General features: G+C 41.2%; 1 protein-coding gene across 4 annotated transcripts in view; it reads right to left on the reverse strand.

Annotated features, from left to right (window-relative positions):
- Nucleotides 1-18,454, reverse strand: part of MAD1L1 (mitotic arrest deficient 1 like 1) — a 369,229-nt gene that overhangs the window by 318,137 nt on the left and 32,638 nt on the right. For all 4 annotated transcript variants that reach the window (XR_009746997.1, XM_061474043.1, XM_061474039.1 and 1 more), the window contains exon 10: nucleotides 14,828-14,914. Coding sequence is in view for 3 of the 4 variants with exons in the window: in XM_061474043.1 (XP_061330027.1) it covers nucleotides 14,828-14,914 (87 nt within the window). In the remaining variant the exon portion in view is untranslated. The remainder of the gene's footprint in view (nucleotides 1-14,827; nucleotides 14,915-18,454) is intronic.

Genomic DNA, 18,454 nt, shown 5'->3' on the forward strand with positions numbered 1-18,454 from the left:
TGGATTGATGCCTCAAAGCATAAACCACTCCTCAGATGAAAGGAAAAGGAGGAATTTTTTAACAATGAAATTCATTCTCAGCTGTGACAGGGTTTTTTAGTTCTGCACTGCCTTCACTAAGCAGATGATCCTACAGTTTCAGTTTAAGCCTTTCAGTGACTTGCAAGCATCCTTCCTGCACTAAACACATCACTGCAGTGGCCACCACCTCTCGTTTCACAGATTTTTTATGATCTACTATATTAAAACCAGTTAAAATGTAATAAAGTCTGCAACATTTACAGCTAGAAAATACAGACAATAAAATCAGCCAGGCATAAAAACAAGGGAGTCAAACATCCTCTGCTCACTTTCCAGGGACAATATACACGGACCAGGCATGGGCTGCAAAAATCAAAAGGAATTTAAATCAATTGGAAATCCCAACAACCCTTTCTCCTGCCTGCACGGGGCTCAAGGGACATTGGCACTCCCAGACTCACTCTTCTGCATTGTTTCCTCAGGTTTTCATTCTCGCTCCCTAATATTTGTTTCTAGAAGTGGTGATGTGAAATACTGATGATTTACACATCTCTCCTCTGTGGTTTTGTTCAGCTGCAGCTGGTTGTGCAGGAATGACATACTTTCTCCATTTCACACTCCTCCCCTTTTCTGCAGAAGATGGAGTAGGAATAGAGAATTCTCAGCTTGCCATTTCTTCCTGCCTTACCTACTCTCTCATTTTCTTCGAGCATACTATTAAAATATGTAAGGCAAAGCAGCAAATTCACACTGAAGCAAAACTTTGTCACAGCAAATACCTGTCATAGTGCCAAAGCAAAGCTGTTCTCGCAAGTGCTCCTATCCCTCTGTCGCTCCTACAGTACAAACATGAACTGGACAGCAGATTAAGGTAGGGTCACTCTCCATAGTAGTATATTCCAGAAGCACAAAATACTGACAGGTGCTTCCTCTCCTTAGGATCCCCGCAGTTTCCTTACTAGGAATTTAATTCATTAAATGCTCTTTAATGAATGGGATACAAAGCTGCTTGAAGCAAAACAAGCTTTATCTGCTTTCTAACATGCTGATTTTACACAGAATTTGAAAACTGTGTTTGGGGCACAAGCAAAAGCTTTAGGAATGGCAAATACATGAACTGCACTTTGGGAAAGCCCTGTACAAGCAGTGACAAAGACATGCTTCAGTAAATATTACCATAGCCTTGTTAACTACTCACTCCCACATGGCAGAGGACAGATCACTGACTTGCTCAACATCACACCAGTGCTGGGTCAGAACGAGAGCTGGAAACAAAACTTCCTCCAAAGGTCTGCTGAGTTTTGAGTATTTCTGCAGTCCAGTGCTGCACAGGTCTCAATATCCATCCAGCCTCTCCCCCATCCTGTTGACCTTAAGCAGCTTTAATGCTTTCCGGAAGAGCTACATTACAGACCAGAAGCAGAAATACATATCCTTCTACACTTAGAAAGAATACAGATAACATTGACTGTACTGCAGAGAGGATCCAGTCTAGGCCAGGTGTAAATACACAGCAGATACACATCACTCATACCACCACCAGCCTCCTTCTAAGAGGAATGTTCTTATAAGTCCTGTTCTTACAAGTCCTCTGCTGCAGGACTTCTGTTGATCATATTAAATCCCAGTAAGGGAACATGTAAATGGCTTCTGTATCAGTAAAAATCAACTGAGTGTCATGGATTCTATGACATCTCCAATTCTTCTCTCTTTTAAGCAGAAACACAAGAGTGCAACACCTTCTCATTGTTCTTGAAGGTGGTGATTCAGATGGTTAGTTAAAAAGAGTTACTTATTTGTAAACTGCAGAGAAGAAATGGCATTGGATACAGCCAGCCTCACTTTAGTAATTACCTCTGCTACAATAAAGTTTTGTACTTGGAGACACAGTTAATCTTCTTTTGGGATTCAGATCTCTGAGTCCCAAAGCACTATTTATTCTAAGCAGGGCTTGTTTCTAGAACACGGCTTAATATCTTGCAGCAGAGGCAACGATGGTCTCCTACTTCTTTGAAATAAGGTAACTAGAGACAGAACTTACTCTTTTAAAGAGCTGTGAAAAAAAATGAATTAAATACTAACCTGACTGATCAAACACAGGAGCATCTACACTGACTCCTTGACTTGATTCACTTCTTTCAGGACATGAGGCGCTTCTCTGAAGTCTGCACACGTTAACACAAAATGCCACTCACTTTGTTTTTAAAACATCAAAACCAATGAAATCTGAGGCTGCCTGACTGGGACTGCTGGGCTTACAGGGAGAAGGACACTGTAACTTCTGTCAGCCCCAATGACAGAGAGCTGTAACCACCCTTCTCTCTCTCATTCAGCTCCCATTCAGGAAACAGCCTAGATGGGAAAAGAGAAACTACTGAAACTTCACCCAGCTTGAAACTTCACTCCTATATTCATTCAGTTCCAGACCTTCAGCATTAATTCGGGGAAGAGGTGAAGTAACTACTTCAAGAAAAAAACCTAAAGAATCCAAATTTAAAGCTTGCAACAACTGAAGAATTCCTGCCTTCAGGTGCATCTGAAACAAGTTCTCTATTATCATCATTCACAAGTTTGCCACTGAGCCAGAGACCTCCCAAGGGAGTCAGAATGAATTTCAAGGCTCCTCTAAGTATTAATGAATATTTCCTCTGTAAGTTCAAGTGTCCCTGAGTCACTGTTGATACCCCAAACCCCCATCTTCAAGAAGCAGCCTTGTAAGATGACACAGCCTGGGTGCTTGTCCTCCAGCGGGCAAAGCTCTCCCTGCAGTTGAGAACAAGCACGTTATAAAGCTCTTCTGACAAAGGGCACATTCCACAGACAGCAGACCTGCACTCTGGGTTTGAGGAGATGACTGGAATGCATTTTCTCTTTGCATAAAGACATTTCTTTGGAGGCATCTGCAATCCATGCAAATGAAAGGTTTCCAAAAGGTCACTGGCAATATAAAATGTAATTAGCTTAAAAACACCAAGTATTTTTAGGCAGCACTTTGCCCCAGGTTATCTTACTGTTGCTTGGGTTTTATAATCACAGTTCTTATTATCAGTATGGGGTTTTTTCCTTTTAGATGTAATCAGGAAAGAAAAACATTGACAAATACACTGTTAAAAAGAGATTATATTACTCTCAGGCAAGTTAGAGACGCATTCCTCATGGCTCTGTGCTACACTGCACATAATGATACAGGTAACAAAAGAGGTGCACTTTTATTAAAGAGGATACAGCTTAAAAGCGTTAGAAAGAAAGAAACCACATTATGCTGCCTTATAAAGTCCAAATGGCTCTTCAAAATTGACAAAAGATTTTGCCATGAACATCACCACCCCATGGGCCTTCCCCTGCACCAGCACAGCTCACAGCACTCAGCGCAAGAGGCAGAATTACTGCATCTCAGGAAACACGCATCATCCTACACCGTGTTTGGGCAAATGAAGCAAAACTCATTCAGGAGTCATTGTACCGGCAGGCTCGTACTTGCTGCTCCAGCTGAGTGCCCAGAGGAGATAAGTCAAACAATATGACAAAGTGACTTCATTGACAGTACAGAAAATAGTATTTTTGGTTAATATGAAATTGAAGTTCTGGCCCCTTCATTGTAAATCTGACACACCAGTGCTGAGTCAGGGAAACACAGCAGTTACTGGTATATGGCTCCAGCAAAAACATGATGTACACTGTCTATCTGGTGCCCCTGCTCATGGCAGGGGGTTTGGAACTAGATGGTCTTTAAAGTCCCTTCCAACCCAAATTGTTCTATGATTCTATGATATGAAGAAAGGTCATGCTACCAATTGGTTGTCTTATCAAAACCCTGGTTACGTATCAGAATGATTTAGGTCAAGTCTCTCTCATAGATGCTGACACCCCTTACATCTCTTCGGTCTGATACCTCCCCGTTTCAAATGTGCCCACTATCTTCTCTCTCAAATTGTCTAGTTGATTAATGAAGTTAAACTCGGGCCAATTGTTCTTAACCGGCATTTAGCTTGAAGGCTTTTGCTTCTATATCAGATCTGAGCATTGGCTGTGTGCCCAAACTCATGTCTGTCCGTTAATCCTATCATTTGGTCTAATAAAAGGTATTACTTCTCCCTACAAACCTTGCTTTGCTGATTCTCCTGTGAATCATCAAAATGCACTCTGACTTCAACAAGCTCCAATCCTTACACCAGGGCAAGATTTGTACAATGAAAACCAAGGCATAAGACCCAGAGGAGCAAGTTTACTCAAAAAATTGGGAGTGCGACACAGCCAGACAACCTGTGCTGCAATTACATCCTTGGTGGCACAGGATTGAGCCTGTTTCAGCTGAAGAGGATGTGAGCAGCACTGCTCCACACTCCAAGCTACCAAAAAAAGAGCTGAAGTTACTTCAGTCTTGCTGCTGAAGTAGATGCATCAATGTGAATGACACGTTTGGTTTCTAAGAGTCAATTAATGCATTGCCTTGGTGACAACTGTTACCTCCAATGCAAGGTGCAAGAAGGCCTGTTTTCATTAGGATAACCCATGGATATGTGCTAGTTTGTCAGTATAAGAACCTCAGTGTTTTCTTAAAGCACACCCTCCTCTTTTATTAGTTGTAGATACTTTGAATTCCATGTGCTGCAACTACCATGGGCTGGGTCTGATAATCCCTTATTTGTAGAGCCAGAAAGGGACACATTTTAGTTTATTTCCATGAATATTTCAAAAGCCATTTCTGGCTGAGGAGCAGAATGCCTCTTCAGGAGTTATTCCACTCATAATAATTTGATTTTTGTTGCTTGAATAAGAGGAAAACTGGGAGGTTGTGTTGTGGGTTTTTATTGGGACTGTGTTTGTGGGTTATTTTACCAATTTCCATCTCTTACCACTAAGAATGCGTTTTAAAACTGACAAATATGTGAACATTGCTTTAAATATTGAAAATAGGTGAAAACAGCCCATAGATGAAATATAACAGAAAGGAAATTGCATGTTGCTAGAACACTGTTCTGAACCCTAACAGAGTACAATGCCTAAGCCTTCTGACCAAGCTTCCAGCCCCAGAGGGCCCTCTGAATGTCAGATCCTACTGCAGCTTTTCCTTGTATGGATAAAGAAAAACAAAAGCCACCGGCAACAAAATAACTGGACCAGTTGCCAACAACCCCTCCTTAACCCACCTCCAGGTCTACCCCATCTCCTTCCCTATGGAGTCATACATTCCTACAAAAGGACTGCACTGAGAAATTGTCAGGTTTTCTTCTTAGCAACAGAGCACGGCTGCACCACTGCTGCTAACAAACATGACTGCTGTCTTGACAGATGCCTATGCAAGAACCAAGAGCAGTTTGACTTTGGAATCTGAAAAGAATAGAATAAAATCAATACATTTCCTTCAACAAGAAATCTTGTGGCAAGGATGGAGAAAGGAGGAAACACTGTCAAGGCACAAACACACCCTCAGGGTCTTGCCTTGTTTCCTCATGCTTGACTCTTTCAACTACTCCTTCCTTAACCAGATGCCTCAAAAGTATCTGATGCTTCACCCAAAGCTGCACCAGAGCTATCGCAAAAGGCTACATCTGAGCTCTCCACAGAAGAGTTTCTGAGACAAGCATATTCACGTCAAGATGTTCTGCAGCTTTTCGCTTCTTTCACTTGTAAGAGTTTTTAGCTAATTGGCTCCAGAATTTATAATCCTGGTGACAGCACCGTGCCTCTGCGAGACGGAGAAGGTGGAGGAGGAGGGGAAGGAGGACAGAGGAGCTGCCAATGCTGCCGGCACCATCTTCTGTCAGGAGCACGCTATTGCAGAGACCAGCTACAGCTCGGGATGCTGATCCTCCTCCTCCTCCCAGTACTCACCCAGAGAGCTCAGGGTTATCTTGTGCTTAGAAATACCACGAGCACAACTTCGGAGGTTTTCTGCAGACTCCAGAAAAAGTAGGAATCCGAATATGAAGTGCAGCTAAACCCACCGAGTTTGAAAAGGAGAAAATTAAGCAGACGAGGAGGGGGGAAAGGCAATTACAGCAGGAAAAAAAAAGTGGTTCACCATTAGCATTGCACAATAAGAAGGTTTGTCAGGCACCGGTTTAGCCTACACATGTTCATATCCGTCAGCATTTCCATGATAAATCCTAATTTTCGCCATTGTTGATCACATTGAACTAAAACTTGGTATGCAAGTTTTTAGCACAGATGCTCAAATAAATTATGCACATTAGTCATTTAACTTTCAGAGCAGCAAAAGAAAGCTGCTTTTTAGTGGGGGGGTTGACTATAATTTATGACAAGTTTTTTTCTGCTTTACACAGCTAAAAAAGACAAGGCAGCTTACTTTTTGATTCAACTTTTCAAGCCATATGTCTTTTGTATAGATGATAAAACACTGACATTAGGAAACTATTTATAGCTACAAATGCCCTCCTCCCACCAACAGCTATATACGTGCAGTATGTCTTCCATTTACTATATGGCACCATGGTCTATACATTCACATGTGCATACAGACACAGAATCTTGAAATGAAAACACACAAAGAAAATACCAATAATTGCAGGCTGAAGAGGCCACACAGTTGAGGTTGATGTGATCCAGATGAGAAACTGTTAAACAAGGAGTTAGCTTGAGAGCTGAGCACAGATTACATGTAGATATGATCAACTGATGGAGACATCCCCACCAAGACTATCTATCTTTTTAGACAGGATCATATTCTGTGCAGTGTTTGAACTGACACCACTTCACAGCAGTTACAAGACACTACAGAATACGTGCTTTCCTTGGTAAAATGTCTCCGTGTGTGCCGGATGTCCCCACTCCCCTCTCAGCACTGGGAAACCATATGATTAAAATGAACAATATAGACAGTACCATAAAAAGAATCCAGAGTCTTTGAGACCCCTGTTATTATGGCACCTACAGCAGGTATTCAAGTAAATGAGTGGCATTCTGCCACCAGTCCACCTCCGGCTCCTGGTGCCTGCTCAGGAAAGCTGTACTGCAGTGCCAGCATTACAAATTCAGAGACAATGTTATACACAACCTTGTTTGACTGCTGACAACTAATACAACATTTCAAAGGGACAGTCCAAGAGCCATGGTCAGTACTATCATTTTAAGATATATGTGAAGAAATGTGTATGATTGCTTTTGGGAGAGAAGGGAACTAAAAAAGAAACAATCTTAATAGGTACATACAGAAAGGAATTAATGGTTTTTATTTGCCTTTAAAAAATTAGGTGCAGGGTAGACAGGATATGTAGCAATGTTCATTTTCATTAATGTGGTCTTCTGGCTGAGAACATGAGAATCTTGGGTCACTGCATTCAGTGACACAGCTGAAGCCAAACAAACACAAAGCTCTCCAGAAGCTAAGTCCAGACTTCTCGGGCCATATTCTTCTACCTTAAGCATGGGACCATCCTTATCACTTCCAGACTGATTCTAAAGGTATCACCAAACTGAAGGGCCCTCCTTTTTTCCAGCTCATATACAATATTTCAAGGCTTACTGCTCCACTGCAGAGGCAATAAGAGAAATGCCTAAGCACTGGAAATCCAAAAGCTCTACAACTCCCGGAGCTCTATGTGAAGCTTGGCAACAGGCTGAATTCATGGTTTTAAATATTACTGGTTTCAAAGTAGAATATTATTTGTGCTGCTGCCTCCTGCTTAGCCAAGATTATAATTTGTATATTTGTATTCACATCACAAATATAACCTGGACGTGGGACATTTCCTCTGGCCGATCAGCCTCATTTAGGTCATTAATTTGATCATAGCATCTTCCTGCTAAAAAGGATAATAAAAACAGATGAGTTTTGACTTCAAATTACTTCATTCTAAATGCTCATTCTAGTTTCCAAGAACTCTGGCCTGGTATTAACATACAACTATTTCACCTTGGATTTTTAGGAATTCTAGTCTCACACAAGTGAAAGATTCATAGTGCAGGTGTGAGTCACACATAGATGAAATGTTAAGAAGACTGCTCCTTCCCTGTCACAGTGCAGCTCCATGCTGAAACACCATGTCTGCTGTACAATACACCAGCAGGGACAGCCTATGCTTCCTAGCAAACTCACTGATCACCTTTACATAGTTTTCTGGCCAATAACACACACTGCTACCTGGATAACCCAAGGGAATGCTGAATCAGTGTCCCCAGAGGACGCTAAGAAATGAGAGTTATCATTCATTCTGGTTATAACAACATGCACATACATCAGGGATGGGAGTAGGAACACCAAGTGTCAATCACAATCATGGAGCAAGAAAAAATAGTATTAAGAACAGAGTTAAATAGCTTCTACAATTTGTTCATCATTAGAAGTGATTACAGTACCGAGCAGAGGCATTGCACAGATTAGCCTTGAATGTTTTTCAAGGAGCACAGTCAAATACAAGGTAACAAAACAAATATCATTATTTTTACTGGTTTTGCACTACACAGTTTGTACAGAGCTCCAGGCTGAAAAGATAGTACAATTACAGCGATGTCTGTCCCCTGTAGGCTTTTCTTTAGGCTTTCTCTACATATTTTCTTTCTAACAGAAAAAGACCAGTTTCATAAACTCCAGAACCTGATTACCTATGAATTTCTCCCTCCGAAGATGAATACTGACTCAAGTAGACTTCCATTTCTTGTACCAACAGCACAAAAACAATACCAACATTACCACAGTACTATCAAATAATACAAGCCCTTAGGAAACATGGTATAGCAAAAACTTCTGTGGAATCAGAGCAATGCTCCCTTACTGCCAATCTCAAGGCTGAATGAGCAGTGGCCAAGGAGGCATGATCTGCAATTCCCTGTCTAAAAGGAGTTTTTTGCTTGCAGAGCTCTAGTGCCTAACAGGACATGACCTCTGCAGCAACAGGACGTCTCTCCTGGAGATGGAGACCTGTTTTCCTTTAACTCGCTGGAATGTATTATTTCTGAGACCTCTTCCATCTGCTAAACTTGACAGAACACAACCAGCAAGTTCAACAGTGTGGGGTAGGCACAGGCAAATCTCATCTACATACACACACAAAGCACTGTAATAAGCCTCACTTCCTCAGGAAATCACACTAAAAATGGCACAATCATGAAAAGTAAAGGTCTGGGCAAAATCCCATGTTTTTAGAATTGGAAGCATAAGTCAATGTCTTGACTAAATTATTTTTGCCTTCCTATTTTCTGCTAAGGGCTAAGTACACGATATAAAAAAGAACTAGAACAGCTTTGTATCTACCCAATTAGAGTCACAAACAACCAGATGTTGCTCTGGAAGCTTACTATTTGAATATGTCTATTTGTAGTAGATTGGTCACTATCAGCTACTCCTGGTATAAAAATGCATGAAAGATTTCTTTTGGAGAAGAGAAAAAGCAGCACCTCCTAGTCATTGCTTCACGATATTACTCTATAAATGAATGCAGAACCTGTCAGCAGTTAATATCGCCCTGAAGCACTGTGAATAAACATTTGCCTGGTATTAGGTACATGCACACCTCCAATAGAAATCAAGGTGCAATGTGCCACAAAGATGAACAGGAGAAGAAAAAAGAAAGTCCCTACCTTGTCCTATATTAGACATTAAGTGCTGCTTTTGATCACAAACTAGCTCATAAAGCCTATTAAAAAGGTAGCACTTCTCTCTGTCAGATAAAAGGCACTTCACTGTAATTAAACTTCTGTCCAACTTTCCAGAAGATACAGGCAAGTCTGACAGGGTCTATTTAAATTTATGACTGGCACTCCTTGGGACGTCCAAGGAAAAAGAGAAGATGGGCAATAGGTTTACAACGCTTCTGAGCTAACAGCACTTATGGGGATGGATGGTTCTGAGCTTATCATCACTCATTCATTGGGGTTTTTATTAAATCAAATCCCTGCTGCCCAGCTCAAAAGCATTTTGTGTTCAGTTTGCAATCTACATTCCCCAGCCTTCAATGCTTTAGTTGATTTCATTTTTAAGCAACAACACACACAGCAGGTTCTCTGGGTAAATCAGTTTTACATGATTTATATGAATAAAGGTGGTAAACAACCATGTCTCTTAACAGGGCTCTGTGAGCACTTGAAGAAGGAAAATATTTCCTCAAACATATTCTATCACTTTTCACATATGAAACTATATGTCAGAACACGTGGATGGGTTTCTGACACTAGGTGACGGGAATAAACCATCGGCTCCAGGATGCCAACACCAGAACCAAAGATTTATTGCTCTTCCATTTTTCTTTTTGTCTTTCTTTTCTTTGTGGCTTCATCCTGCTCAGTACTAACTTTACTTGTTTCCTTTTATTTGACTTCCTAGAAGACACCTCAATGGTCCAAAGTCAATATTAGCCTTAGATAACAAAAGCAAAAGTAGAAAACAAATGATCACTTTGGGAGAGACTGCAAGTAATCAAAACAGTCTATTTTCATAGCCAGCCTTTCAGAATTGAGGCAAAGATCAAACTGTAAAAGCAGTACCATTCCTTCCTGCTCAGCCATCTCAGAGAACAACACTGACCAGAGGGGAATTTTTCCCTTACATTTCAAATTCTAGAATGCTTTGCCAGGATTGTTGTAGGAAACCTCTGCAGAGACTGCAAATATGCAGACAGGATTCTGGAAAAATAAATGTCTCTTTTCTTTCTTAAAAGATAATGTAACTACTACATCATTTTTCCATAAGACAAAAGCTTACAAACTGCTTGGCCAACTTTCCATATTACAAGCTATGATTATCAACTCTTCCTGAAAAAGTAGATTTCAAGTACCACTTCTATAGCACCCATTTGCTGGGGGAAAAAAATGTGCTTAACACTAATGACAGCTGCATAGTTCAACTCAGCCACTAATTAAACACCCTTTTTTCATTACCTTGTCCTGAAAAGCAGAGCAGGTACAGCAGGTTATCAAGGTGGCCCTAAGCAATCTTCTTTTGAGCTTTTAAACCTTTGGGTTCTTATCTTTGTTCTGCAGTTAAAGCTCCAGGATACTTCCTGCTGTTATTGCTGCAAGTATAATTTACTCTATTTACACAACTTGTAGCAACACACTCCAAAACAGCAGTAAGATTCCATCTCACACTATTAATGGCACTTTCAGCTACTTTATTCAGCAATCCTGAAGTTGCAAAGCGGAGAAGTGAGTTGCTACTTATGTGTTCAGTAGAAGAGTGAGCTTCTCCTCTTTCCCATTCTAGCACCACAGGAAGGTTTTCCCTCCTAGCAAAAATAGCAAGCTCCAAGGGAGCCTACACAACTCCAACATGTAAACAATCACTGCTAAAAGAAACTGATTTAAACCCCCCATTCAGGAAATTCAGTCCTGTCATTCTGTGTCTGAAAGCATCCCATCGGAGCTGTACAGCAAATATGATATGCATTACCATTTGATCTCTAGGAAGCCTTGAGACACCAGCAATTGCAGGAGTTACACAAAACACAGATTGCCCTTCAGATCCCCCAAGCCAGAGGCAGGAGGAATGGAATATCAATGCAGGGGCTCATTTGCAGCAGTATAGCCTTTTTGTGGTATGAAGAACTCTATTGCCTTTTTAATAACAGAAACACTGGCTCTAAAATATAAACAGTAATAAAAAATGGAGAGCAGCTCAAGAATGGAAAAATGAGACAAAATAAATTTAGTCTGTTTAATTAAGCCATATGCCATTTGGAAAGCGTTGTTACCAGTGTGTTGGTATACCATATGTGCTGGCTTAGGCTGGGGTGGAGTTAATTTTCTTCACAGTAGCTGCTATGGAGCTGTGTTTCAAATCTGTGCTAGAAACAGGGATGTTTAGTGACTGCTGAGCAGTGCTTACACAGAAACAAGGACTTTTCTTCTCCTCACCCCATCGGTGAGTTGGCTGGGCATATACAAGGATCTGGGAGGGGACACAGCCAGGACAGCTGACCCCAACTAAGTCAAGGGATATGCCATACGATACGGCATCATGCTCAGCATATAGAGCTGGGGGAAGGAGGAGGAAAGGAGAATATTCAGAGTGATGGTGTTTGTCCTCCCAGGTGATCGTTACCTGTGATGGATCCCTGCTGTACTGGAGACGGCTGAACACCTGCCAGACCATGGGAAGTGGCGAATGAATTCCTTTTTTACTTTGCTTGCGTGTGCAGCTTTTGCTTTACTTACAGAACTGTCTTTATCTCAACCCATGTGTTTTCTTACTTTCATCCTTCCCATTCTCTCCCCATCCAGAGGAGGCAGTGAGCAAGTGACTGTGAGGGTCTGAGTTGCCAGCTGGGGTTAAACCGTAACAGCAAAACTTTCCATGCTAGGTAAACTAAAGGACACTGAAAAGCAGCTGGGTTAGATTTGTCTCCAGTTTTTTTTCCAGGAGAGACCTTACAAAGCAAACTGCTCCCTTGTGATACTTTGTCCGTGCTTGGTTTGTTTTCTGAAGTCCTGCTCATAGACTGCTACAATAGCAATTAGCTCCTGCTTCACTACCAAGCATCTCCTTTCATGAAATAGAAACTGGTGACTATTTGTCACCTTGCAAGACAAACAGGAGCTGGCAAGTGTCTACCACACTCACTAAGCAATGAGGGAAAGGTACCATCAGTGGGAATAAAAACCTAGAAAACTACAGTGAAAGGACTGAAAGAACAATCAGTTTACAAAAACCCTATCCAGGTACCCTTCTGCCTGTGTTTAAGAGTTCAGTGACAACCAGACACACATGCAGTGTACAAAGACTCAATACCAGCCATTTAGGGAATGTTTAATACAACACTCAAACCTCTTCTGCTACACTGAATTTTGCACAGGTAAACCAGGACTGTGATTTTCCATTGCTATAAAACTAAATTCAGATGACAGCTTCTGAGGATGTTTTCTTAAGCATCTACCAAATCATTCATTTTAATGGAGAAAATGAAATCAAAGCTTCTTAGGGTAGGCAAAAAGTATTTTGTCTTTGTTCTGTACATTGCTCTATACACACATAACCAACAACTTCATAAATCAAACATAGTGCTGTCAGTACTGAAGACACATTTCAACTAAGGCCAAAAGAACCTGTGGCTGAAAATAACAATAGAAAGCTGAATAAGAGCTGGGCTCCATCACTAGAGGGAGTTGTGATCACATATTAAGTTACTGTAATATGCAGGCCATTCTGACCACAATTATGAAACAAATAAAAGACCATCAGCTAAATCTGGGAAAGATTCAGGGAAAAGAGAAAATTAGATTTGCTTCCTTAACAAGGTTTTATTCCCAAAGACCTTCTCTTGGGAACTTTCAAATCATCTGTAATGAAAGGCTTTTAAAAATGTATCTTATTGCCTCCGTTTTCAGACAGAACAAGGTACGTGACAGGAGAGAGCCAAAATTATCAGTTTCAGAAATTACAGCACTGCATCAAGAGAACTTTAATTGAAGCAACTTTACAGCCCATTTCACTTCAAATCAAAAAGTAATCTTAATCATGTTTTTATTTTTCAACTAAATTGGCACAATTACAGCAAGCACGAACAGGCACTACCAAAACACGGCTTCTGCAACAGATGATTCCCTTTGGCCATTAATACATTTAGAGAAAGCATTTCTCTGACAGGCTGTGAGAAGCAGCCTAAAACCAAATATAAATCAGGAACTCAAGCATAACTATCATTCTTTCATTCGATCATTTCATCAACTGTGGCTTTGAGGGTTTGCTTGGTTTATTTTTAATATGTGCAATGTCTTTTTTATACTGGTGAGGTATTTTTCACCCTTTTAAAGTTCTTAGCAGAAACCACAGACCAATTTGGCTGGCTGCACTCACAGGAATTTACACTTGGCTCAAACAATTTTGCAACTGAACAGTTTCATTAAGAGCAGCAGCACGCACAAAGCTTTTTAAGACCCAGCTTGAATCCTGCCCATCACTAGTAAGGCAGAGCCCATACCAGGATCACCTCTTGAACCAAGATCTACCACATACCTCAAGAGACATTAGCAAATGCAGCCCAAGGCAAACTAAGAGTGCTTGTCCAGTGCTCACTTAGTAGTTGACTGATTTACATTCAATACATTTACACCAAATTCTCCACACTTCTATTGCTCAGACAAGTCAGTGAACAACCTGGCAATGCAAACAGTCCAAGAGCCTTTTTAAAAGAGTTATTGTTTTTAACAGGGACAATGGGATCCTAATGTAAGGAAATAAAACCAGTGAGGGAAGCAAGAGTATGTGCACCAAGAATGAGAAGCACTTTCTGGCACTCTACGGAACTATGTTAAGAAATGCTACGAGCATCCAGTGCAGTCTGGAAAGTTAAGCTCTGGCATTTGCCCTATCAAATACTCCTCCACCAGGACAAAGGCTTAAACGGCCTCTAGCTTGAAATACAGATCTCCCCCTATAAACAGACTGCTCCTCCCAAAGCCTAGTAGTACTCTGCCACCAAAACTGCAAACAAGGCTTTTCCACTACCATCTACACAAACTGGTCCTATAGGTAGTCAAATCACAGTGCTCAGATCTCTTATTCCCCTATCCATACAGATGGCTACTTTGCACATTTTGCTTTGACATTCCCTTTCAGGATGAAGTGGTCTGGGAAAGCAGCTCACTTCCCCTTATGGTGAACACTTTAGCTCATAAAATCAAGCTGGATAAACTCTTCACTGCATCCACCCACAGTCCTTCATCTTTTCCTTCCTGCAAGGACTTAAGTAAGCAATAAACTCTTCATCAACATAAGAATAGCATAGAGAGCTCCACAGAACAGCAAGGAAATCTAAAGAGCAGTTCTCTCAGTTTGCAGTCCTACTTTTCTTTCTATCCTATTTAATATAGCAATGTTTTGCTAGCAGCCTCCATTACTGGTATCACCCACCTGCTCGTGATGGTAGAGTTCTGCTCTTTCAGCACAAGTTCCCTTTGCTGCAGGGCCACGATTTGCCTGGAGAGATCATCCGGTGTCCTACGCAATTAAAACAAAATAGAAACTTTTAACAAATCATTGGTTGAAAAACCTGTGTTCCATACATAACCACAAAAAGGTTTCACCAAAAGGAGACAAAGCAATTTCATCAGCCCAAAGTTGCTGCAGCCCCTCAAAGCAACAGAGTTGCACCCTGCTTAAGTAAAAGCCTGCTTAAATTTTAAAGCCATTGCTGTAATCACCATCCAAGTCACATCATCTCACTACTGTGCACTTCAACCCATAAACCAACTCTTAAAGCCAGAGGCAGCAAGACCAAATCTGCAAAGCAAGCAGCCTGCACAAAATTCGTAGCAGATGACCAGACAGCTTATTGCTTGAACACATACTACTTGTTTTTAACACACATACAAAGGGGCGTTCATCTCCTCCTCCCCATCCTAGTGCTCAGCACAAACACACAGGGGTGAGCACACCCAGAGTTACTCTAATTGCTGTTCAACTACAGAGTCTCAGTGGAGCATGATCACAGGATTATTACCAACAGGGTAAGAAAAGGAGGAAATGTACATATAGACTGCACAATTCAACAACTCTGGCTACTGCTGAACACCCTCTGATAGCACAGAGGTTCAGCTATATCGCAGGTGACTCAAAGCAGTGTGCCCACACAACTACCAACATGCTGAGTTCAGAGGCCTTCATATAAGCCATGACTCCAGAGCCATGGGGGGAAAACATCAGTAATAATCCATCAGCTGCTGGTAACATTTCAGATCCCACTCTGATAACCTTTTCCTGTCAAAGAGATCAAAGACTGCTACAGATCAGCTAGCAACAGCTCTGCAGTTGTCAGGAATAAGTTTGCTTTTCCATCAAATCCAGTGACAAATTCTGAAAGCTAGTGGAGTGGGATCAAGCAAGTTTTGCAGGAGTGAAATCTGTAGAAACTCATTCTGTCATGTCCCCCAAGATGCAAGTCAAGGCTTCACCGTTGATGGCAGATGAAATTAAGTCAGATCAGATTTACAGTATTCAAATGCAACCCTGCAACAAGGCTCCTGCCACTCCAAAAACTGAACACATAGATAGATGTGCCTCCAGCTTGACCATTAGGATTCCGAGTAAACGTAGGACTAAAGATGGTATTTCTGTGATGATGCCACTTTTCCGCCAAATATGCACATGCAGAAAGCCACCACTTTTTCCTCTTTGTCACTTCCAGCCAGGTGAAAAATCGCTTAAACATTGACCTGATGCAGACAGTCAGGGTTCAATTCTGGAAATCCAAGCTCAAAGGTTCCTTGGTTTTGCTCTCAGAACTGCACACTGATAGCCTTCCTCAGCAAATTGTGAAGCCTCTAATACCCATTTGTGTTACATGTAAGTTTTAACATCTATATATTATAAAACAGATGGATGTGGTCTCCCCTCAGGCAATGGAGACACATACTGCAGCAGTCAGAGACCTGTCAGAACAGCATGAAACATTATCCTTCAAAGACACCACACTTGATGGCCAAGGAAACCATGAGAAGAAACCAAGACACCAACCTGAAGATGGCTTGACTAAACCATCTAAACTTCACATTCTGGTAACAGACACAAGACAATTTTAAACCAACACCTGGGTTTTCAAGTATGTTGCAGTACCAGATAACGCACTTCAAACTCCTGAAGCTGAGCCTGAAGGGATTTTTAATGTAAGCAGTTCCCCATGTTTTTAGTGAGGGTTACCCCATGGCTGAGCGTTAGAGCAAACACTGAAAAACTAATTCAGCCCAGCCCGATGCAAGCCACATCTCCATATAGCCCAAGAGCAAGGGAAAAACAACACTGGATTCTTGGAATCTCAGCTCTGAAGAGCTCAAATCTAACACCGGTCTAACTTTGTTTGCAAAGCTGGAGGACCCAGGGTCTTTCCACTAGTACGTAAATGAAGAATTAAATGGTAACACATGCCAGATGATGGAAGACGGTTGGTTTCTCATGCTCTATGATGTCTGCAGCGGGGGGAATGAACAGCAAAAAACCTAGAAGAGGAGTCTCTAAAGCTAAAATCGGATTTCAACATTGGTTCTATCTGCAGGAAGAAGACCTCTGACTCAAGATTTTTTCCATAAATTAAGGAAACAGATGTTCTCTTTCACAGTAGTTTCTAACCAGAAAAATCTAGACATAAGGGAAGGAGAACATAAGGATAAAGGCAACTTTGTATTAGTTTTGATGAGGGGCAAAAAATCACTATGTTAACCTTTCCACTTTATCCTCCTTCACTTACTGGAGTAATCAGAAGCTAAAACCCAGAAAACATTAGACAGAAATGGATGGGGTATGCTCAGTCTGCTTGGCAAAAAGCAGCTGTAAGCAGACACACCAGTTTCAGTAGAGACAATCTCTGTAAAATCTAATGCCAGTCAATAAGGCTCTGAAAACTGCCATTCCAAACCTCTCATAATACATCCAAATACAGCAGATTTATCACAAGGATAGTTGGTATCAGGCATCTCTCTGGCCATGTGGAGTGCCAGTCCCCAACCCCAGTGTTTGGTCCCTGAAATATGAAAATGAAGTGTTTGGTCAATGAAATAATTGCACAGATACTTTTTAAATGGGGCGGGGAAAAGAAGTATATTTGCCTTGATTTTCTTTTCTCATTTTCTCAGAAATTCCTACCATAAGGTACTAGGACTGAGATAGAGAACTGAAATTAACCCAATAGGAAAAAGAGAGGATTCTAAAAGCCACAGATTTGTAGTAATGATAGCTACTGACAGATTTCCAATGAAAACCACTCGTGCTCATCTGTTCAGCAATTCAAATCAATAAGCAGCTTCCAATCTCAGTTCTAGCAATTGGCAGGTTCAGCTTTATACTTAGTTCTGGAGGATGTGTCATTGCCATTAGAAACTATTCTCTTTAAAAAAGTGGAGCAGCACAGATACAGAACAGAAAATGAAGTCAAAGGCTATTCACCCCCTCTACAGAAGAGTTCACTTTCTGTAAAACTAAATCATACCAAATGATCAAAGACACCTCTTGCATGCACCCTGCTGTTAAACCCGAGAGGTTTCAAAGCCTATTTATGAGGTCTACATCCTATCCTGATCACAGACGATTCGGCAAAAGCCGGTTTAACACAGTTCAAGTAAAGGAATGACACTGCTTGCATGATGAAATTAAAGCAGACAAGCTTTCAGTTTGAAGAGAACTGATCAACTCCAAAGCACTGCAAGCACCAAGCACCCTTCATCACTGTAATACACTCCTGTTTCTCAAGTTTCTGAGAACAATGCTGCATAAAGAGAGAAATGACAGCACCCCAACGCACACGTAACATGTTGTGGCCTTGAAAGTCACTGTCTGATGGGCTAGCTGAATACCATTTTTGCTAAAGCTCTGTTCGTTCCCCATGGAAGACTTGCTATCAAAGCCAGTATGAAAAAGAGAAGCAGTCTGCTTCAGGAGAATCTGTATGACATTACATCTTACCAGTACTACTTGAATAGCCACAGCTACTTAAAGGAAGTTTGAAACTCTATCCTTACCTAAACATACCTGTTTGAAAAGCTGCTGCTT

Source organism: Pezoporus flaviventris, unplaced genomic scaffold (assembly GCF_033815535.1).
Source record: "Pezoporus flaviventris isolate CSIRO_AGI_PZ_B2104156 unplaced genomic scaffold, CSIRO_AGI_Pfla_v1 ptg000078l, whole genome shotgun sequence".
NCBI classification, from domain to species: domain Eukaryota; kingdom Metazoa; phylum Chordata; class Aves; order Psittaciformes; family Psittacidae; genus Pezoporus; species Pezoporus flaviventris.